General features: G+C 41.3%; 1 protein-coding gene across 7 annotated transcripts in view; it reads left to right on the forward strand.

The window, feature by feature from the left end:
• Window positions 1-23,092, forward strand: part of rgs3a (regulator of G protein signaling 3a) — a 108,319-nt gene that overhangs the window by 24,798 nt on the left and 60,429 nt on the right. For all 7 annotated transcript variants that reach the window (XR_008833926.1, XM_056432883.1, XM_056432882.1 and 4 more), the window contains 8 exons: window positions 330-411; window positions 1,271-1,376; window positions 2,010-2,442; window positions 4,036-4,075; window positions 4,725-5,080; window positions 6,326-6,403; window positions 9,144-9,255; window positions 12,352-12,395. Coding sequence is in view for 6 of the 7 variants with exons in the window: in XM_056432883.1 (XP_056288858.1) it covers window positions 330-411; window positions 1,271-1,376; window positions 2,010-2,442; window positions 4,036-4,075; window positions 4,725-5,080; window positions 6,326-6,403; window positions 9,144-9,255; window positions 12,352-12,395 (1,251 nt within the window). In the remaining variant the exon portion in view is untranslated. The remainder of the gene's footprint in view (window positions 1-329; window positions 412-1,270; window positions 1,377-2,009; window positions 2,443-4,035; window positions 4,076-4,724; window positions 5,081-6,325; window positions 6,404-9,143; window positions 9,256-12,351; window positions 12,396-23,092) is intronic.

Genomic DNA, 23,092 nt, shown 5'->3' on the forward strand with positions numbered 1-23,092 from the left:
CACCAACTGTACTTCTACTTCGACAAAGTGGGCAATGTTCTTTCCCTATTTCAGTAATTTACCCAACTCCGGGACAAAGAACATCTTTCCTCCATTTCGTGGAGTTGTTTTTCCCACTAAGCCAGCTAATTGGGTACACAGTGAAACTGCTGTCAAGCTGGTTTTAATAGGAAGTAGAAGCAGAATACAAATCTACTTTATCGTCCTGTAGGAAGGAAGTTGAGTCTTTTGCCAGCATGCTGCTTTTGGTTCCTCGGGTCGTGGGGGAGCGACACACAGGTCCCAGCCTCCTATCACAAAATGAACGTGTGTGTGTGTGTGTTCTGCAGGTGAACATCCTTCGAGGAAAGGATGGATATGGTTTCACCATCTGCTCGGATTCCCCTGTGAGGGTGCAGGCTGTTGATCCAGGTACGTTCTGCGTTCATGTGTCAGTGTGAATGAAACTCAACTTTCCAAAGAGAAGTGGTTGTTTAAAATGTCTTCACGGCTCTGCTCTGCCTTTGGGCCAAAACTGCTGCGGGAACATCTTTATTTTCTTTTTTTTTACTCTGCTTTTCTCATTGCAATTTGGAAGTGTTTAAAGTTTCTTTACCAAAGTGGATTGAAATGTGATTTTGTGATGATTTTCATTTTTACTCTCAGGACTGCCAACAGTAGTCGATTTTTAGTTTGAATAATATTTATGACATGAACATTATATGGTGTCAAAGCCGGTGGCTGGACTGCATTTTTAATCAGAAATTATTGATTCCCCTCCCCCCTTGTATTCTCAATTAAAGGCACTACACTATGTCAGCAATATGGGAGTGGCTTATATTACTGTGACGGTTGCTTTCGTTTCACATCGATTGACCTGAATTTGGCATCTCATGAACGTTTCACGTCACCTTTGGCCGATTCATTCTGATATTTCACTGTCCGCAGCTTTGAGAGTTACCATTAGCATCGTCTCAGTCAGCAGGACATAACAGGGAGGCTGTCTGTCGAATGGACGACTTGGAGTCGAGCCGCCTTTGTGAGCAGGCGTCCGCCCCGCGGCCAAGAAGACGCTGACTCTTGAGCTGATTACAACTAAAGATGGAAGGAAATGCCAAAACAACAGAGAACCATAACATCAGATAACTAATGTATTGTTTGACCTGCACAGGAGCTTTCCCTTCTGTCACGACAACACTGAAGGAAGAAGCTTAATACATAAAGGAGCTGTCGCCCTGGATCGTAGGAATGGCATTGGAAAGTGTGTAAAGATCTCTCTGTGTCTCTTCAGGGGGTCCAGCGGATCAGGCAGGTCTGCAGCAGCTGGACACTCTCCTGCAGCTGAATGGTCAGCCAGTGGAGCAGTGGAAATGTATGGACTTAGCCCATGCTATCAGGTAATGAGTCCAACATGCCAGAGGATGATGGGCTGTTATACTGTTTTCACCGGCTTATTCAGCCAAGAGGACCAGTGACTTCTCTTGGTTTTCTGAGGGGAGGATGTGTTTTAGGAGTTTGGGATCATGATTGACCTCCAGATCCATCTGAGCCCTTCGGATGTGTATGAATGCCTGAACAAGAGGCGCAGTGTGGACAGAGTGTTCATTTCAAAGGTTGTACCTGAATTCTTATTGGCGGCAGGCAGTGAGTGACTTCCTGTCCAATCGGATGCTGTGACGTCCGTGATTTATCAGGAGTCAATAACATCATCTTTGTTATATTGTAGTGTTGTTAGTGTTTGATATCCCTTTCTTTCCTTCTTGAGTTTTCCCATACATACTTTTATGACTCATGTATTTTTAAATAGCATAATAGATTTACATAGATTTTGCTCAGTTATTTAGATTTTATTACATTCCTATATCATAGTCTTATACAATAATTCAATTATCTGGAAAATATTCTGTTTTTCATTTGACATTACATAAGTTATTTACAGATACAGTACATAGCTGATTGACATATTTTAAGATTCACAAAATACATATACAATATACCTAAACACTCTTTATTTGTCTTTCTCGTTGTAGAAACAGTGCAAATGAAATCATCCTGGTGGTGTGGCGCACAGGCCCTTCAGCTAAACCCCATTTCGAGGGCCTCATCCATCGGCCCTCCTACAAGCAGTCCGCCTCAAACTATGATGCCCCCTCACCCCCCACTCGCCGGCGTGCTCCAGATGTTGGGACCAGCAAAACCCCCCCAGCTGTGCCGCCTCTCCCAGCCCACCACCGTGCCACCGCCACCCGCAGGCTGCTGGTCAACGGCTCCGAAGCTGGAAATAGCAGTGGCGTAGGCTCAGGGACCATGGGGTGGGGGGCCCAGGGAGGGTCGGCCGAGGAGCTGGATGGGGAACCGCGACACCTCCTCCACCCTCACACTGCCACCCTGAAGGGTACCAGGGTGAAGGCGTCCAACGGGGAAAACTACATCATCCTGTCCCCCATCAACCCTGGAAGCCAGGTACCGCAGGCTGGTGGTGGACTGCATCTTCATCATCTTCTTCGTCCTCCCCATCCTCACCACGGTCATATGGTGGCTCATCCTAGATATGTCTCCTTACCTTTCATCCCTGGTGCTGATAGATAAAAGGACTGCATACAGTATGTCTGGGCCAGTTGGGTTACTGCCGTCTCACTGACGTGTGCTTTAACACATGCTCCCAACAGACTGCATGCGTTTCACACAGGTCATGTGATGTAGAGGAGGCAATAGACTGAAAAGCAGAGCAGACAATAACATACCCTATAATATGTAGCTGTTAATAATATATTGTATGCCTGTACTATGTGAAGCTTTGGCAATATCTTTTTCATTTAATTCTACCAACAAAGTAGGTATTAGGTTCATATTAGGAAAACAATGCATTTGTATCTGACATAATCTATCCTCCAGATATCAGACAGAATAGATAAATCATCCATGTGCCGTGCATTATACACTTTTTTTTTTTTATAACAAATTGCTCTGAAATTTAAGAAAAAGAAAGCTCAACAAACACTTGATGAAAATGTATTTGCGGTCCGTTTCACAATATGCAGTTTCAGTAAAACATGCACGTACACGCAAAGTACGTATGTGGCATTTTATACTGCATGTACTTTTCCATCCAGTGAAGTCATGTAAATGGTTAAAAGCTTTGATCATGAAAACTAAATAAAGCAAACTCATTAAATCAAAAAGACTGAACTGAATTCCTCAGCTAACAAAACTAGTAACAACATGATACTAACCCATTAACCATTTCAGGCTAACAAACTATGTTGAGAGTTGTCCTCTAGATTCAGCCCACTGTGTCTAAATAGTTGCCTCCAAAACATTTCTCACCAACTAAATTACTGTTCTTTTATATGTAGAAATTATAGGAAAGTAAAATTGTTCGTGTTAAATTGTCTTTCTCTGTGTCGGTAAGTCTTTAACTTGGAGCTGTGTGTATTGTGTACGTGTGCCTCATGTAGTGTCCGTCTTCATCTGTGAATCAGTTACTGTTGTGCATTGCAAAAGACACTATGACAGCCTGAAAATAAGATTGATTGATAGAAGACGGAGATTTAGAGAAATCAAAACCTAAAGTCAAAGAGTGTAGAGTCGTCTGGTAAGCTTTTGGAAAAAGACGAGCGGTACGCGCCGACATGTTGATAACACATTCTCCTTCAAACAGCCAATAATATGTCAAACAACAGAGGGACTGGATAAGATGCAGTGGTGGCCATCACATGGCTCATGGGTCATGGTGGTGACACATCAGACCGACACACAATCTATCGTTACTCTCTCAGTTGATTATAATTTGTCTCATGTACTCCACATATTATCTCCACATATTAATGCCTTGCTTTGAGCCCTAAACACAAACGTGTTTCATAACAACACAAAAAAGACTTTCTTATAATGTAGCATGTACAGTATGTCTTCGTGTCCAGATATCACATGAAGTCATTCTCAATGTAGCAATTCAACAATGAAATACTGTATCATATGCCATTGTTGGTTAGTTTGGATTTTCAACAATTTTCAATGTTTTATTTAATACTATTGTCATTATTCTGCTTTCAGATGTTGAGGCCTGTTTACCAAGACAACCAGGGAACATTAGGTAAGGTTTCTCATGTTTAGAGAAAGGCCACAAGGGAACTGTGGTCTATATTTTGGCGGACAGATTTAGTTTATGTGCTCCAGGTTTTTGTTATTGAAATGAATATGATTACATTTACTTAACATTTGGCACCCTTGAAGAGTCTCACATTAAACAGACCGTAGAAATACAACAAATGCTAAACACATACTGCTTAGTTAACCCTGTTATCCTTAATGACTTTACTACAAACCTTTTACTGCTTTGTTGGAGCACTCAACTATCAGCAGTTTTATGCTAATTGGTTGATGTCTTTTTTTTCCGGGAACCTGGCTGATATAACGGCTTAAAAGATCAAATATGTATTTTCTGTGTTGTCCAGGACTATAAGGCAAACAAAAAATGAACAAAGAATCCTACTCTGGTGACTGAAAACACATTTTTATAGCAACACTTAGCAGTGAAGCAGCTGCAGCCGCTCTTACACTTTAAAACTAAGTTGAAATGATCTGACTCCATCTTCCAACTGCAATACAGACATTTGAGTGGTATCTTATCTTCTCATCTAACGGTTAGAAAAAAAGCGAAAAAAGCGCGACAAGCAGCTCCAGAACTTTGATGTGATCTCTGTCTTTGCACTCACCTGCTGTGCCATCTTTTTCTTTCACAGCTGCCAGGTTATATCCCACACAGCAGGCCTCTGGATCGCAGCCCCATGCAGGTGGTGGGGGTACTTTTTCTGGAGGTATGAGTGGTGGAGGAGGAGGAGGAGGAGGAGGAGGAGGGGGAGGGGGAGGGGGACTGGGACTCTCCAGCCGCACTGGCTTCCTACGCCGGTCTCACAACTCCAAGACAACAAAGACGCCGTCCACCTCCACTCATGCAGCTGTACCCAACTACCAACAGCAGAGTGCCAACTTTTCCAATTACCAGAACTGCACCATTGTCCGCTCACACACTCCACATGGCAACTACGGATACATCAACGTGGCTCCTAAGATCCTCATCTTCCCCATCTTTGTTCAGGTGAGCTGTTTCCCAGGTTATATGCTAACCTAAGCTAACTGTCTCCGGGCTCCAGCTCCTCATATATAACGTCCAGGCATGAGAGTGGTATTGATCTTCTCATCTGGCTAAAGAGCTTAAAGGAGAGAGAGGATGCGTCGGGAGCAAGAGCGGCCTGGGCGACCTTGAACTGCGGACATACTGTCGCGTTTAAGTGTTGTGCATCGAAGACCACGACGAGCAGGGGGATCCAGGGGGAACCGCGTCGCGTTCAAGTGCCTTCATCATCTCAAGCGTAGATTGTAAGAAATAAAAGTTTGTTTGAAGAAATGTTATCTCAGGGGGATTCTGTTTGAGCCGGTTTGGAGTGTCTTTAGGCGACATCACTTGTCATCTCTCTCTGGTTATTTTCTTTTGGATACAGCACAATAAAATAGAGACCTGTGTGGATCGAATGAAAGGGCTTGTTTTGGTTTCTATTTCTTTTCTGTAATGATGATTACCATTTTTTTATTTCTCTAAAGGCAGAACGCAGAAGCAAGTTATGTGAAGACATGAGTCATTTAAAACATAAAAAGCCGTTATGTCTGCATATGTAGAGGCGGTATACAGTTGTTTTCATGATTATCGTGTGATTTAATAACCAAAGAAGAACATGTGGAGTATTGTCAGTTGTTATAGGATATCTGCACCTACTGCACTATTTCAAATATAGGGACTGTGGTGGTACTTCCTGTTTGTTCATATCAAAGCGTGCAACCCTGACCCTACTTCACACAGCATGCAATTGTTACACATACACATTGAGTTGGCCCACCCTTGCCTTGAGAGGAAGTCCCCTCCTCCTACGTTGCCTCACTGGTTCAAGTGTCATTCTATTGTCATACTCAGATCAGACGTATAGATACACTTCTCGGTCACAGCTCACGTTCTGTCTTCATAGAATCAGTTTGGGTTGTGCTTCCCACAGTAAAAAGAAAGCTTCTTGTTGAGCAGATCTTTGGGATTTGGGAGCCAACATGGATCTGGTACTGCAACCTTGTGTTTAGTTTTACTGATCTATAACAAACACAATTGTATATTCTTGATTTTCATAAATGCTTCGATTATATTCATAATTTTGACGCTTACGGTAATAATACGTTAATAACGTAACGTTAATACGCATTTGGTTTAAGATATCAACAATTGATGAGTGAGCCTCACAATGATGTCCAAAGCCTTTGTTTGCTCATCCGTCTGTGTGACTTTATGTTCCCCCTTCAGCCTCTGGACCTGTGCAGCCGATCTCTCATCTTATCTGAGGAGATGATTCTCCATGAGAGCAAGCACCATTCTCTCAAGGTACGTGCCATTAGCGCGTTAATGGTTTCAATCTGAGTGTTCATCTTTGTCTCTGCGTGTGATGTCAGAACATGCAGGGATAGTAATTAAATTACACATTAAACTTTTCTGCCTGTTTGCTTTGTGTAAAAAGCCCCAAGCCTCAAGCTTCAGTTTACTATTCTGCACAGGAAAGGAATTTTAGTTTCTGACCAAATAACATCCAACACTTTATGCAGGATATGATCGAAAAGCAATTGAAGGAAAACCCAAGAGCTACAAAATGGCACAACGCAGAATTGGATCTTTCTGATTCGAGGAGAGACAGAATGACATTTTCTCCTTCCTCCTCATTCGAAGAGTTCTATAGTTTGATAGAGATAGATTAATGCAGACAGATTGTGGCCCTCGTTTCTCCTCTACAGTCTTTTTAGGATTGCAGGAGGTAAGCAGCCCAGTTTTTGAGGAGAAATGAGAGAGGAGTTGTTGCAAGGCTTTAGAAGTCCTCTGAACTATCAGAGCCTTATGAGTTGAGGAAAATGAATAATTGATTAAAGAAGAGAGTGCCACAGGAAGAAATAATGTTTTATGGATGTAAAGAAACTTTCTCAGTATATATTAACGAGCCTTTCACAATATATTAAACTCACCGTACAGTTATATTTTGCTCGATAAAGGTATCTACACGCAAGTATTTAAAAGTAGTGGAAATATAAAAGAAAGATGATTATTCTCTAACAAGAACTTTAATGCTATAGGTGTATATGTATAATGGGCTTTTAGGGTTGAACATGCAAATATGTCCTTCAAAGAAATTATTCAGGACCGAATCATACTTAATTAATGATAATAATAATAAATATAATAACAATAATAAATCTGTCTGTTCGCCATGTTCGCATCGATAAACTGACTCTAACTCAAGTTAACATTGCATACTGTCAGTTACCTTAATCTACCCATATTTATTTTACAAATATCTGCTTTACGTTGTGGGAGAGGAATTAATCACAACCAAAGAATAGACATCACCAGATGCAGCAGCCTGCTCACGGTAACTCTAGAGGAATGATAGGTGGGTAATGTTTCTGAAATTTGAGGTTTGAGAATCTGTGTTTCAAATAAGGGAATCCTATCTGACATTTCATTATGATGCTTTTCAGAAGAAACATGTCAATGCATATTTGGAAATAGAAAAGTCAGAGGAACGAGGAGTCTTTGATCTAGTTAAGCTCTTGCAGCAGTTCTTTAATTTCCCCTGTGCGGTAATCTGTGTAGTGAAGGAACTGCTGACCTCGGAGGTAGTCTGGCTTCTCTCTGGCGTCGGTCATTAAACAAATATTTCACAGCCAGTGTTTGTGGGGAGGGAGTTTCTCTGCTGGTAATGATCAGTCAGTGTTGATCCAGCTTTTACTTTTTACTCACCAGAGCTTTTTTAAAGTCGGCCCAGGTAAAAAACACACACATGCTCTGTTGTTCACTCAAAAATAATAATATCTGAACAGAAACAATGAGAAAAGCATGGCACTAATAATGACTCATTTGATTGAGTCCAAAGTGACATTTGGACTACTAGATTTTTAGTGGATTAAATAAAAAGAATAAATCAATTTGTCATTTGGTCACAACAAATGTAAGTGGATTAAGTTGCATAAATTCTTAATATGTACAACAGAACATGTCCTGGTTTATCTATATTAATATAGCTATTATGTAATTAAATCAGTTTATAAAGTCTATTACTTTTTTTAGTCCTTTTACTTTATTTCTACAATCTCCATCAGCAAAATTGTGTTATTTAAGAGGCTCTTTGCCTTTTTCTTCTTTTTCATCTACTTATTTGTCTTTATTTGTCATGCTCTTACTCACTTTTCATGTACATGCTTCACCGCTAGGACTTTTCTCACCTAACCAGTGTAGAATCATGACGTGTTGCAAAACCCTTTTGTCCAATCCCCAAAGTAACAATCTGGAGTTTGTGTGTGAGGAGTTTGGAGTGTGTGTGTAATTAGTTAGAGGCTGCAGCTTTGCCTCTTCTGCACACACTGACAGCCGCTCCTCACCTCGAGCCATCCCTCCATGTGAGCGATGAATAACGACCAATTATTATTCTGCACTATGAAGGGGATACTGGTGGGAGAGGATAGTGTCTTCATTCTGAAGGAAGTGTGGGAGGATAAGATATCTCCAAGGCTACAAAAGCAGACATACATTAAATGATCAAAATTAAAGTGTTATGATATATTTCAGCAGACACATGGGTCATATTACAGTGATGCAAGAATGTGCATGTTTATTACTTTGATAGAAGAGTATAAGTAAAGCAAAATAGTACAGGCATCCAAACTAAGAGGATGAATTCAATACAAAATGAGTTGGATTTTCATTCAGCTTCTACCTTTTTGAGTTGCGTATGGCGGTATCTAAGGTTAATGAATAATCATTTTTAATAAGATACTTTTTAGCACAGGATTACAACTTAATGGGCTAAAATGCAAGTTATGGATAGATGTATGTGTGTATTGCCAAATATTTAGTGTGAACTGCATTTCCTGTGCATGGAAATGAGGTGGGGGGGGGGGAGCTTTTGTATGGGTGAGCTTGTTCAGTGTTAGGCGGTGTGCACTCTGCAGATGTGCGTTTGTGACGTGTGATTACTTTACGGCGTAACGTCCTGTTGAGACCACAAGAGGCCCAGGTGTTAAATTACCTATATTTCATTATTTTTTTCCCTTCCATTTCTGCCGCTCGTCTCTTGAAGGTGACGGTGTTTGTCTACAGTGATCTGATGCTGGTGACGCGAGAAGATGAGCCGGGCAGGTGTAACGTCCTTCAGAGTCCCCTCTTCCTCCGGCAGCTGAGGCTCCAGGACGGTATGTACGCTTTCACACATCTCTCAGCAAACTGTGGGAAACGATGGTATTCTTAGACGTCAGAGACGTTATTAGAAATTCATGTTTCTCCACATTTCTTAAAAGTCCAAAAAAGACTTGGACCAAACTTGAATTATGTAAACATACTGTACCTCCTAACAATCTTATCTGTTACCATGTGAAACCACATTGGCCGTTCACTTTTACATTTCAATACAGAATAAAAGGGGAAATACAACAAGCACAGATTGCACAACTAGAAATAAACACACAGTTCTATGATTACAGTGGTATTTTCGGTTGAGTTCAACCAGAGGTATTTCGGGATAGACCGCCCAAAATTCCTGTTACTTTGTCTTTTTATTTCACCTCTTTGTAAACAACCATCTCCTCTAGCAATATGGAGAGAATAGCTCGGCCATCAGGGAACAGAGCACAGAGCCCGGGAGAGTCAAATAAATAGGGCCGACTGTAAATATCTATGTTTGGAGTGGTGGGCGGAGACGGGCTTGGGCCAGGGCCAGGTGAGGGGGGGCACACTTAGACCCATAATGCTGGTGATTGATAAGCTGACTGTCGTATTGTGTGTAGGGTCACTTAATTATTTGGCTGAGCAAGATATAAACCACAAAACAAGTTAGAAATGTGTGGTGCGAGAGTGTGAGAATGAAATTAATTAGGATTTAACAGGAGCATACAATGTGTGATTCCCCGATGCATGCAGATCTTTAGATAAGATTCTATTAAACATGAATTTGTCCAACATTTTTTCTTTCATATTATTGTTTCTTTTTTATTTGTTGATAAAAAATTATAAAAACAAAAAGACAAAATAATGTTATTTTGTTTATAATTATATTTTCAATTCTAATCATAAGATTATTTTTCTTCCTGTTGAAGCCGATACTTTTTATTTATCATTTCAAAGTTCTGCATCATTATTCGTCTTCATGAGTCAGACTATTTTGCCGAATCAACAGAAATACTTAATTTGGTAATTACTTTCAGATATATAACAGGATTATGAAAAAAAGATATTCCCCTCACAGTCAGCACAGAGAAGAACATCCAACGAACAGTCAGGCACAAGCATTCCCCAATCTAAAATAAAGCCCTCCCCCCCCCCCTACCCCACGGACACCGCTGGTCTCCTCTGGGCCACTTCTGACCTCCACCCTTCATCCAAACAATTGGAGAGCACCAGGGTGCGGTTTCAGTAGTGTGTGTGTGTGTGTGTTGCATGAGAGGACAAAGAAATACACACACACAAACACACATCTCCACTCGGCTGCCTGTCATTGTTATTTTGCTTCGGCAGCGTCAATCAGGAAAGAGGCGCCGGGGGATTGTGTTTGTTTCAGCAAGGGTGTGTTTCGTGTGTGTGTGTGTGCGTGCGTATGAGTGTGTGTGTGCGTATGAGTGTGCATGTGATGACACAGTACGGGTTCAATGCAGGAGCTTTCCTGTGTTCCTGTCACCGTGATACGAGGCCGAGGAGCGTGGGAAACGTTGAGAGTAGTATTGAACACACATAAAACCAAAACGACCATGTGACAAGCCAAACATTTGTCCTCCTAAACTGAGTACGAAGACGTCTTCCTCCAGGCCTCCATGACCTTATCAAGCCTTCAGTCAGACGCTGCACCGCAGTTACAGGAACGTTAAAACTGTGCAAGTTGCTTTTTCCTGCTTTTTGTCGTCCTATTTTGGTGTTGTCCTTCAGTGTGACAGGAAGTGAGTCTGAATGACGAGGATTTACTGAACACATCAGTAGGAGAAGGCTATAAGTGTATGTCCATGTGTCTTTTTGAAAATATGGAAACGATAGAGAATAGTATCATTCTTTAATTCAAACTTAAAACACAGGCTCATACAGAACTCTGCTGTAAGGCAGCACTCGTCTGGACTTTTTAACAGAAAGATATCCAACAGTGACCTCTGCTGTCGATTATTAAAAAAAACATTCTGTTCAGCTGCATCATGGAGACGTTGATAATGAAAAAACGCATCAGAAACCTGTCGAGCCTGGAGAGGCTGCTGTCTGCTGCCAGTATTCAGAGTGGAGAGGTTGAGGCTTCATACCAGATACACACAGAGCTTCTGACGGGGAGCAGGTCCTTCAATGTGTGCATGTACATGGTAAACAGATATAAGATACCCCACCTTGAATACTCATTTATGTCAATGAATGTTGTACAAACTAGTTTTGCTGTTCGAGTCGGGTAAATTCAGACCTTCAGGTTCAGCTAATTCAATTACAAATGATATATTGATGTGTATTACTACAGGCCCAGAATACTCCTTTTTTAAATCATCTTCTTAATGTGGGGAGTGGAGCGTGTACAGATGGGTAGATAGTCTTTTATCCCGATGTAGGATAGAAGGAAGGCTCGGGGAAAAGGAGGTGTGTCGGTTGGAATTGGTGATCCTTGTCTTCTAGGAGATATTTAATCATTTTGAATCTCACCCCCGGGACACGGCACTCTGCAGTGTGATATTCAGTGTCAGTCAGAATGTTAGCTTGTGTGCAGACTTACTGAAAATGAAATAGTTAACAACAACACAACATACAGGACTGTCTCAGAAAATTAGAATATTGTGATAAAGTTCTTTATTTTCTGTAATGCAATTAAAAAAACAAAAATGTCATGCATTCTGGATTCATTACAAATCAACTGAAATATTGCAAGCCTTTTATTCTTTTAATATTTAATATTTTTTAAATTGCATTACAGAAAATAAAGAACTTTATCACAATATTCTAATTTTCTGAGACAGTCCTGTATTGTTGTGGGTGAGTATTTGAGTGTATGTGTGTGTGTGTGTTGGAGGGGGAGGGGGACCACTCGATTAAAACCATTTATCTTGACTCCCTACCCACAGGCTTGTCTCACAGAGCACTACTACACTGAATTACGGGTGGATGCCTATGAGGCTGACCTAAATCAAAAGCCTTCCATCAATAAAAGCATTTTCGCAAAATTATAATCGGAAATCAAAGATGTTACTTTATGAACAAGAAGGAAGTGAGTGAAAATGAAACGGAGGAAATATGGTTGGGTAGTAAATTGAAGTCTTTGTTGTTGTTTCCTGCAGATTATGCGGATGAACTGAGATTCTACCTGATCCACATGACCGAGGTAAGAGAAAGGCTTGTGTGTGTGTGTGTTTGTGTGTGTCTGTGTGTGTTTGTGTGTATTTGTGTGTGTTTAAAAGAAAAAGGGGGATAATGTGAGCAGCTTATTTTGCTTATGAGCCACAGGGGCAATCGACTCCAGTGGAAAATCACATTAAAGGGAAGACATGCGGATTAGCTGAAAGCTGAAATGAAAATGTATTTTTTCTCTGTGTCTTTCAGATCAGACTCTGTAACACACATGTATTTGTTTGGGATATTTTTGTTTTTAAATCGCAACAGAGAAGCGTTGAAACACATTCTATAAAATGTGTTGATCTTATTCTGAAAATACATTCAGATATACAATAATCCTCAATGTATATTAGGCTGTGGAATAGAATATGCCACTAAACTGTATGGCCAAAGAATATTAGTTTTAATAATCATCCTTTCTTCCATCGGCTGTCACATTTCTGTGGCTGTCATTTCTAGATGAAAGGGATTAGGCATTCAAATTAATATGTCATTGCTGTTTTTTGTTTTTTTATCCATCTCAGTTATCTGACACCTACTCAGATAGTTTTTGATAGTCTTCTTTTGTTTATGAGAATGTTTAGCAGTTCGTCCTCCTCCCATCTCTTCAGCTGCCCCTTTCCATTGATCCTGTACTAACATGAATGTGTAGCTGGGTGGCACCATGTGAAGGGTTGGTGTTCAGTAGCATTTTACCAAGTCCATCGTTCAGTATTGAATCCACTCATAGAATCTGAATCCATATCAGTCCCTTACTGGACTGTACTTCTGACCACTCAAAGCGCTTTGACACTACATGTCATTCACACATTCACACCCATTTACACCCTGATGGTAGGGGCGACCATGCAAGGTGCCGCCTGCCCATCAGCCTATCCAATCATACATACCCATTCATACACTGCAGGCAGCCTACGGGAACAATTTGTCACTTACGACAAACACTTTGTGGACTTCTCAGCTTTCACTGGAAACTTTCATCACATCAGCAAATATAATCAGAGCCACATGAATACAGCAAGTGTTGGTAAAGACGAGCGGAGTCGGGATCGAACCGCCGATCCTCTGATGGAAGGAGCCACACTGCTTAATTAAGTCGTTTACATTTCAATATCTTAAGATTAAGGTAGAAAGACAACAGTTTTGACACATTTAAATAACAAACGCAGCCTTCTTTTATGCCCTGTTTTTCTCGAGATCCTTGCTTTAAATCTTTAGCTTTTAAACACCAGATCCAGAAGCTAACCTTAATGAAGAGATGACACACGGGGTAATGACAGAAAGGCAGTTAAACTGAACACACTGAGGGTTACACATGCCCATATGTCCAATAACAAACTGTAAAAATGTTATTTTGTCCAAAGTGGACGGGAAGCAATCGAGTAAGTTTTCACAAATAAAGACATGCACCGCAGCCTCACCCCGGTTCGTATGGATGTGAATGAGTGTTGGTGGTGGTCGGAGGGGCCGTAGGCGCTGATTGGCTGCCACGCTTCCGTCAGTCTGCCCCAGGGCAGCTGTGGCTACTGATGTAGCTTACCACCACCGGGATGACTGTGTGTGTGACTACTGGACTCTGTAAAGCGACTTCGGGATGTCGGCATGCCTTGAGAAGCGCTATATAAAATAAATGATTATTATTATTATTATAAATAGTGTGAAATGCATTAAAATAATACCACGCTGAGGTGGACACAACTCATTAGAGGAAAGGAAACATCTGATTTTGATCAGCTATATTTGAGCTGATCCCGCTCAGAAATGTCAACATTTCCATTGATACCAATCCTTTGGATGATCAGTACACCCTTGCATCCTATCTCTAGCCTCCTTGATACCATATAGAGCAGGGATTCCCAAAGTGTGGTGCGCGCACCCCTGGGGGTGCGCGAGCTGTCTCTAGGGGGTGCGCGAGAGGAAAAATGTAATGGCGGTCTAATGGTGTAATAATTAATATTAAACATTCTCAGGGCTCTCAAGTGTCACGCATTGAGCGTGAGACTCAGTGGCGTCCCTCGGCTAAAAAACCCGGGGCTAAAGCCCCGTATGTTTTTTAATTAGCCCCGAATGTTAATTTAAAAAAAAAAAAAAAGATTTGGCACACAAGTGGTTAACACCTCCAGGTTGCACGTGACGTCATTCACCCAAAACAGCGGAGTCAGACTGGCAGCAGGCGCACGTAACAACAAGCTTCTGTCTGAGAGTGTTTTTATGTCTACAAATTTCGCTGCTTCACCCCCGTCCCCGGGGGGTGCGTGAACCCGGTCGGGATGTAGAAGGTGGTGCGTGGCCTAAAAAGTTTGGGAACCCCTGATATAGAGCAAGGTAATCTTTCTTTTTGGCCTATTGGATACTACGTAATGAAATCGGAGCTTTTAAACACACATCACAGGAACTGAAGAGTGAATGTCTGGATAGCTAAAGGGGCTCTTCATCCATCCGGCCACTGTGACTCCTCTTTGTTGCGACTGCAAATGTCATTTGGATAATCTTTTATTTTCACTGATCAAATATAAACCTCCACCCCTCCTGCCACAAACAGACACACACACACTCACACACACACACACACACACACACACACACACACACACACACACACACACACACACACACACACACACACACATTGTCACACTATTTTTGCTTTGAAATGTGCTGCTTAACCTCATTAGCAGCTTATGAATCTTTTACAGGGTCTTTTATTGAGAAATTCCAGACACAATGAGAGGGGCCTGCTATCTGTCAGGCCAGGCTGGAAAAGAGGAAGGAAAAGGCTCTAATATTATTCAATCTGTCCAATTAGACAGCATATATAAATAGGAACTCTGACGTAAGACAGCAAATGAGAGAAAGGGAGAGAGTTTGATATGGGATTTTATCCGACACAAGAAAAGTTTTATCAGCTCGGGTTGAGTCGTCTTCAGTGCAGCAGCTTTTATATGTCATCATATCTCATACATAGTTGTTTCAATTGGATCATTATTATCTTTGTTTGCTCTTGGAGCTTGACAGATGTCACATACATGCCACACAGTATATGATCCAGTAATTCCCTCATTGGCAGATCACACTCCAGTCAGCTGTGGCAGCCTAGCAAGAGTGCTCCCAAAATACCAATCGCATGCAGCATCTCGTGTGTAGAGAACAGACAAGATAGACAGAGCGAATAAAGAGAGTGTGTGTGTGTGTGCTTGTTACTCACATACACAAAGGGTGCAGCCATCTATTATTTTTGATACACCTGTCAGCAGTTAATTTCACACCTCGAGGAGCAAACGGCAGCCACAGTGAAACGCTGCATGCAGCTCGCACGTATAGCTCTTACATCTCAATGTTACTGTGAGAGATGCTTCTCTTCTCTCTGTAATTCAGGTTTACATAAAGTTAGTGTGAGCAGCTGCCAAACTGCTGCAGTGCTCATCTTTCGTCTGTCTGTAAGTGATAACGGAGTCTTCACAGAGCGGTCGCCCTCCTGGTCGCTCTTGTTTGGACGGAGAGAGGGATGAAAGGGAAGTGGAGAGGAAAAGATCAGTCAGGATGCAGGCATGTTTTAAGTGTTCCCGATCCTCTACGCGGTGTGTGTGTGTGTGTGCGTGCGTGCGTGCACATGCGTGTACAGAAATGTGAAATGAGTATTACCTGATGGACTAATTGAATTGCTCTTTCTGGCCAGTCTGTGCAAAGGACACACACATTTTCTGCTGTCCACTGTGTTTATTTTGAAAGAGACCTTGGAAAGTGTCTCTTTGCACAGGGAATTATTCACGAGTTACTTAAAATATGTTAGCATAGATTGGGATAAGAAAAATAAAAGTGAAGGAGGAAAATCTCCCCTCGTTTCTCCTCAAGTTGGGACGCTGTCAAAGTCTACTCTCCTCCTCTTGTCTCCTCCTGCCCTTCTCCTCCATCACTAGAGGTCATCCTATTTTAGCACTTGCTCAAAACAGAACTGATCTAACCCAGATTTACACGTGCAAGTGTGTGTGTGTGTGTGTGTGTGTGTGTGTGTGTGTCAGTGACGCGGGAAGAGAGAAAGCAAGAAAGCGTTGTGTAGGTAAACGAGGAGCACAGACAGCAAGGAGAGCGACGCTGTACCAGATTATTGCACAGCGGAGTGCATCAAGGTCATCACAGAGTCGTCATGGGCAACTTGGCGGACCGGGTCGGGCCTAAGAAGAGGTTAATTAGGGAGGCGAACTCTCTTCAGAAGCACCTGCTGTCTGACTGCGGAGATGTAAGTCCTGCTGATTTAACGGTTCGGCTCGAGAGGCATTCACCGGTTGAGAGAAAGAGATTTGTGTTGTTCTCACTGTGTCGCTGCGTGACTCCAGAAGAGCATCTTTATCACTCGAGATGACTTCTGGTTACTGTCTCCGACTCCCTTTCTTGAGTTGTATACAAAATGATTTGCATGAGTTGTACAATTGGCTTGTATGTCATACTTAATGAATGAATACAGTGTAATTAATAAGTGGCGTTGAGGGGATCATGATGACCGTATATGGTATGTTGTACTTTGCTAGTGCTGATGATGGAGTGTACCGATGTGCTGTGTTCACGTGGTTCTGGTTTCGGTTGCTGATGTGTGTAAAGTTTCCAGTAAAAGCTCATAATTCCATTAATTGTATGTTGTTGTATGTAATCAGTAAATATCATAAGATCGTGAATAATCTCCACTCACGAAAGCCCAGCGATAACAACGACTGAAACTACTTTCCTCATTTGAACGTTTGCATACATTTACATTATCTATCAGATGTGTACTCCTGAACCACGCAAACCATATTTTAAAATGGGATTTGCAGTTATTGTTTTTCCGTCTGAATCATCTTGGAACAACGCAGAGAATGTGGTGGTTCAGAAGGGACGAGACGAGAGGCAGCAGGGGCAGAGCGATACAGACAAACTCGGTGAAGTCACAGCGTGTCGGCCGTGGAGCAGCAATAGAGCTCTGCGCTCATGGCGTGCGTACGAAGGCTCGTTTATTTCAACAGGGCCGTGGAATGAAAGGTCAAAGGGCTCTTGGCTGCATAGGCTGACGTCCAGGTGACGTTTGTGGACGCAGTAAATAATTGTGCAATTTTGATTTGTTTACTTCAAGTGAAGACTCCCTGTTGATGCTTTCTCTAGGACTAGCAAGACATATTCAACACATCTATAATAATGTACATCTAGGTGTTTGTTAAATGCCTTTTTTTTGTGCATCTCTGTGTGAAGTTGCTTTCAGGGACATCATTGACTGCATGACATGCACTTTGTCATTCGCTGTCTGAAGGCAGGGTGTGAGTGATGAGCACCCAGGGGCTTCTGTCAGCATAATACTCACTTTATGGGGGCCATCTACAACAAGGCCATGTCAGAAACAGCCAGTCGGGGGTCTGATTGAACCGAGGTGGACCCTCTTCATTCCAGTTGACCCGGAACTTAAAGTGTCCTTTGTTTTTGGTCTGATCTGATATGCCAGCACAGATTGGCAGGACTGCAGTGACAGTGGCCATAGGTCTGATTACCATCACTCAAAGACCTCCATCTTTACACCATGATTGCATTAAGATCGACGACCGCCAACAACTTAGCTATCAGCAAAACATTCAGCGGGGAAATAATTCTCCCGAGCTGCACTAAACTGTGGATGACCTCCCTTTTCCATCGGGTGTAGGGCAAATGGTAACCAGCATCTAAGATATTCAAGTACTTCTGTGAGGAAGTGTGCCCAAGTCATTTCCAAATTAAAAATAGATTTTAAATTGTGATAGTTATGTATTTATGAACAGTATTTTAACCATGTTTAACAATAACGGGTTAAATCATAGCAGATACGCAAACATTAAATTCATATGATGACCACTGATGCGTATTTGCCAACCAAATGTCAAAGTCACTTATTTAATGTAAATAAATGACCTGAATACTTAGATCAGATCGCTACTCATTATAGACAGACACCCAAAGCTCAGGTATCGGTACTAACTGCATCCCTAAAAGAAAAAGCCAAAGGATTGATAAACTGTGGAAAGGTCATGATGAAAAAACAAACCAAGAAGAAAACATGCAAACACTACTTTGACTCCTAAATAAATGCAGACTGAGGAAACTTTCCTGAAACAGTCCATGACTTCAGAAAGCCTCCTCTTGGCCCTGTCATGTGTTTATCATCCTCCCCGGTGGTTATCGGAAGCACCCCGGGCCAGCGCTCCAGTCTGCATGCTCTTTTCATGGCTCCTTTGTCCAGGCAAACCACAGACGAGCTGTGAGCTGCAAACCAGAGAAACAAAGTAGAAATCGATGAAAGACTGTGGGAAAGCCGAGAGTCGAGAGACATTCCATTCTTCTTTTTTTTGTAGAGCATAAATCATAGATTTGTTTGTGTGTGTGTGTGTGTGTGGTGCAATTTATTAACAGTTAGTTACTCTATTAAGGGTTACCTTTGAGACCACACAATAAGAACAAATTCTCCCGCATTACAGGGACAAAAAACCTAAACCTTGTTTTTTACATTTGTTGCCCTAAATTGTCTATTGTGTCGTCCTCCTCCAGTGTAAAGAAACACACTCAAACTCAGCCACTTCCTTTTGATTATATAAACTCCCAGGTTTAGGAATGACAGTCATGAGACCGTCATGCATGAGCATCAGACTTGACCGCCACTACCCTGACCTCATCAGATGTATGAATGGGAACCTTGTCTCTACAAATTGTTTTGCAAGCCCATGTAGAAAGGTCAGGGGGTCACCAAAGTCATAAAGATATATTTGGGCGCCATGTAAATTGTTATCTAATTTCATGGCATAACAGAGCGAATATTTGTCAAGACATTCCACGAAAAAACCGAAATGATCAACCTCATGGTGGTGTTAGTGACAAAAGTCTCCCACTATCTGCTTGTTTAAGTGTCCTTGAAGCCTAAGTGGTTCCTGAAAAAGGCATTAAGGGTTCAATACAGAGGTCAAATCCCATGCATGAAATGTAAATATGTAGGAGATGATATATAAAATTGGAGGATTGTCTTCTATTGTCCCAAAAGTCAGCTATCTGCTGAAGCATCATGAGCTTTTGTTCACATGCCTCTTAAAGCCATGAACCTCTGAACTGCTTCATTCACAAAGCCTCAAAGCTTAGAAGTGAAGGCTGAAAGCCCAGAGAATGGACAGAGAGGGACGTGAATAGGCAAGATAATGGGAAGATGACGTGCTGGTAGTTTTATCTGTAACTACCTCAATCGGGATGGAGTGAGTAGTCACGATACCATGTTCAACATCAGTGTATATGGGCTATGACAAAAAAAGGTGAGATGCTAAGGTCTGACGATGTAATGGGACTTTCCAAAGAAAAGCACAACAAAATAGTATTAAGCAAATATTATACGCAACAGAAATACTTCACTACACTTCATATAACAGGCAAAAAAACATTGAATATATTTCACCATTCCTTCTGGCTTTCTTTCGAAAGTATCTTTAAAGCTATTATAGTGGTTTACATTATTATAGTTATGTATAAAACAGTATTTACACATTATTATTATTATTATCATCATAATCCTGTCATGGGTTTTTGTTTTACATCTCTTAGCATTACCAGAAGTGTGTACTTGTTTTACTGCACTCCTCTTCAGGGTGTGAGCATTACACGACACGTCTCTTCTGTTTGTTACAATCTACTTTTACAAGTGAGTTATATCTGCCTCAGATGTGTACAGTCAAAACACTCTAAATCAACAATATCCCAAAAAACTGAACTCATTTAGTGCAAATGACAAAAAGAGATGAACTGAAGCTGAGTTTGACCTTGGATAAGAGCGTGGATGATCTGGGGGAGGAGGGGGAGCTGGGCTGGGGGGAGGGGTTTGTAGCTCACGGCATTTTGGTTTCATCTCATTTGTGCAAGCATTCCTAGCAAATTATGATGAACCGAAAACAAATCAATTTACATCTCGATTCTTATCGCATTTGAATGTGCTGCAAAAAAAGAACAGAATATAATCATGAAATGTTCCATGTTAATGCGATCATTGGACAAATATGCTTATTCACTTTCTTGCTAAGAATTAGATGAAAATATTGATACCAGTCTCCTTGGGCTGAATATGAAGCTACATTAGATTAGCTTATTTTATCTTAGCATAGAGTGTTAAAAAACAACTCTGCGTTTAATAACGTGTTTCATCTTGTTTGATTAGTCCGTACAACGAACAAAGTGACACGCTGTGTTCTCTTTCTTGAGTCTCCGCTCATTGCCCGGCAGCATTGAGGTTGATCACTTGGAAGTCCCCTCTCGCTCCGAGGCATACTGTGCTATGTGTATGTGGTACGCTTCAAGTCTTTCTTTAAGGGAAACTAATCAGCTGGTAACGGCTTCATATTTAGCATACAGATACGATAGTGTTATCTGTCTTATTGTCTGATCCATATAATAAAAAAAACAAGCGTCAGAACTATAAACATTCATAATATATGTGATCTTGTCCACATGAGAGAAAAATACTGAAAATGTAGTCATTAATACCTGTTGAAATTGTTAAAATTCTGATACCCGCATGTCCATTTATTAGTATTAGCTCCATGAGCTGTCACTGAAGCCATGCTAACCTGTGCTGAGGCAGCTTAGGTGAGCTGTGTTGACAGCTGACCAACGACACACTGAACGCTCATCTGCCAGATGGCTCAGGGGTAGGGCTTCAACCAGGGAGCACTTTAATCAATCTGATTAAGGGGAAATGCGGCCTGTATTTTTAGCCCCTCCATTGCAGGCCAGTGGCCAATCATTGAATTTTGTTTCATTAGCTCTCATGTTTATCTCTTGGGTGGGTGGATTTATAAACAGGGATGAACTAAGGTAGAAGCTAGAATAAGGGCACCATTAGCTATTTTAGCTATCCAATAATAGGGTCTTTATTTAGGATCTGACTGGGCTGCCTGAACTGAAAAAGGACAATTTGTATTGGACAAGGATAACTTATGGTTTCTATAGCTGAAGTCTGTGTTTTCCTTTCTGATTTTCTGATTATATTAACCAGATGTTGTTTAATGCCAAGAAATAATGTGACTTTAACATGACAATCCCCAAATAACTGGTTCCACTGAGTATGATACATATCATACAGATATGATGGAATTCATGTTGTTTACTGGGATTTCAAAGTAACTGGGATTTTTGAAAAACCCTGAAAGAACAACAAACATTCTGAATGTATCACAGTGGTGAAGTAGTACTGCTGAAAACTAAGAGACAGCTGTTGCTGTCGCAGTACAGGGTAGAGAGCTCCAGCTGGAGCTGCCCAGAACATGTGTTCTGTAAACCAGCTGTCAACAGTTCACTCATCTGCTGGCATGACTGATTATATTTACTGATGTAATGCGATAATGCAAGTCACTGTAACTAACAGAGAGTTAAGCACAGTGTGTGAGAGAGGGGGAGAGGGGGAGAGAGAGAGATTGAAAGTCAGAGTCTCCTAAGATATTATGTATGCTGTATTACTCACAACAAGAGTGGTCTCTATGTTTCTCAACAACTCATTATCTGTTATTTCCAGACAAAATGTGTATGATGGTCGTACATGGTTTACAGTATAATATGCATCGTGCGCCTTATATTTAAACACCTAGATTAAACGTGTGCGTCTGAGAACCTGAACAGCTCCATCACAGACGTGTTCTCTCTAATCTGGGACGGTGGGAAGATTCCTGGAGAAACCTGTCGATGGGAGACAGCGTTTGGATTATTCTTACAGTATTTCTCATCCCAAATGATTTCTGTATTGATTGAGGCTCAACGGATATGGAAGACGGAGAAACTGAAATCTTATCTTAATCAGAACAGAATGCATCACATTATCACTGATTTGGAAATTCTAAATGCAAATGACTGGTGTGTGTGTGTGTGTGTGTGTGTGTGTGTGTGTGTGTGTGTGTGTGTTTGTGCGTGTGCGTGCTGCTGTCTGTTGCGAGTGTGTTACATTTCTAACAGGTGTCATTATCATCACATGATTGAATGTTAGTTGGCTTGGGTTGCGACCATGTGTCACATCTCTCTTTTTTTCAGATTGCACACTGTTACACCTTAACTTGGTGACTGCATATGTAATATTGCTTTGCTGTCTCTAGGCAACCAGGAAATGAAATGATGTCAACTCGTCAGTGAGCTAATGCCATAGCTGAGTGAAGAAGAAAAACTGTGAATGAAAAAAATATATAATTTTCATTCACAGTTTTTATCTTAGAAAGAATTCTGAGATTTTCACGGGCAGCAATATCATAAGCGTTTGCTCGGGGGTTGTTTACGTTGAAGTGTTCAAACGTGTGTGTGCATTCGTTCCAAATATTATGGCGTCCGCTGTGCCCTATATACACTATAATGCATATCAAAGAACATCAACATTGATTTCTGTCCTCTCTGAAAAATCCCTTTTTCATCATCTCGTGGTGCAATTGAGGCTCAATTTCAAAAAAGGCTTTTGCGATCTAACCTGCTGCTCTATCTTGTTTGTGTCTCTTTCTTTATTCGTTTATTTTCTTTTTTTTCAGTGTGCAAAATACACATACAAGAAAAAAAGAGACAGCAAAACCATGAGACAACAAAATATTAGTCAACTCTTGTACATCCAACTTTGCTTTGTACATTGTATCTTGCATCACGTCAAACAGCCTCGACATTGATCCCTATATTGCAGCTTTTAATGCCCTT

This window comes from Pseudoliparis swirei, chromosome 15, assembly GCF_029220125.1.
Source record: "Pseudoliparis swirei isolate HS2019 ecotype Mariana Trench chromosome 15, NWPU_hadal_v1, whole genome shotgun sequence".
NCBI lineage: Eukaryota > Metazoa > Chordata > Actinopteri > Perciformes > Liparidae > Pseudoliparis > Pseudoliparis swirei.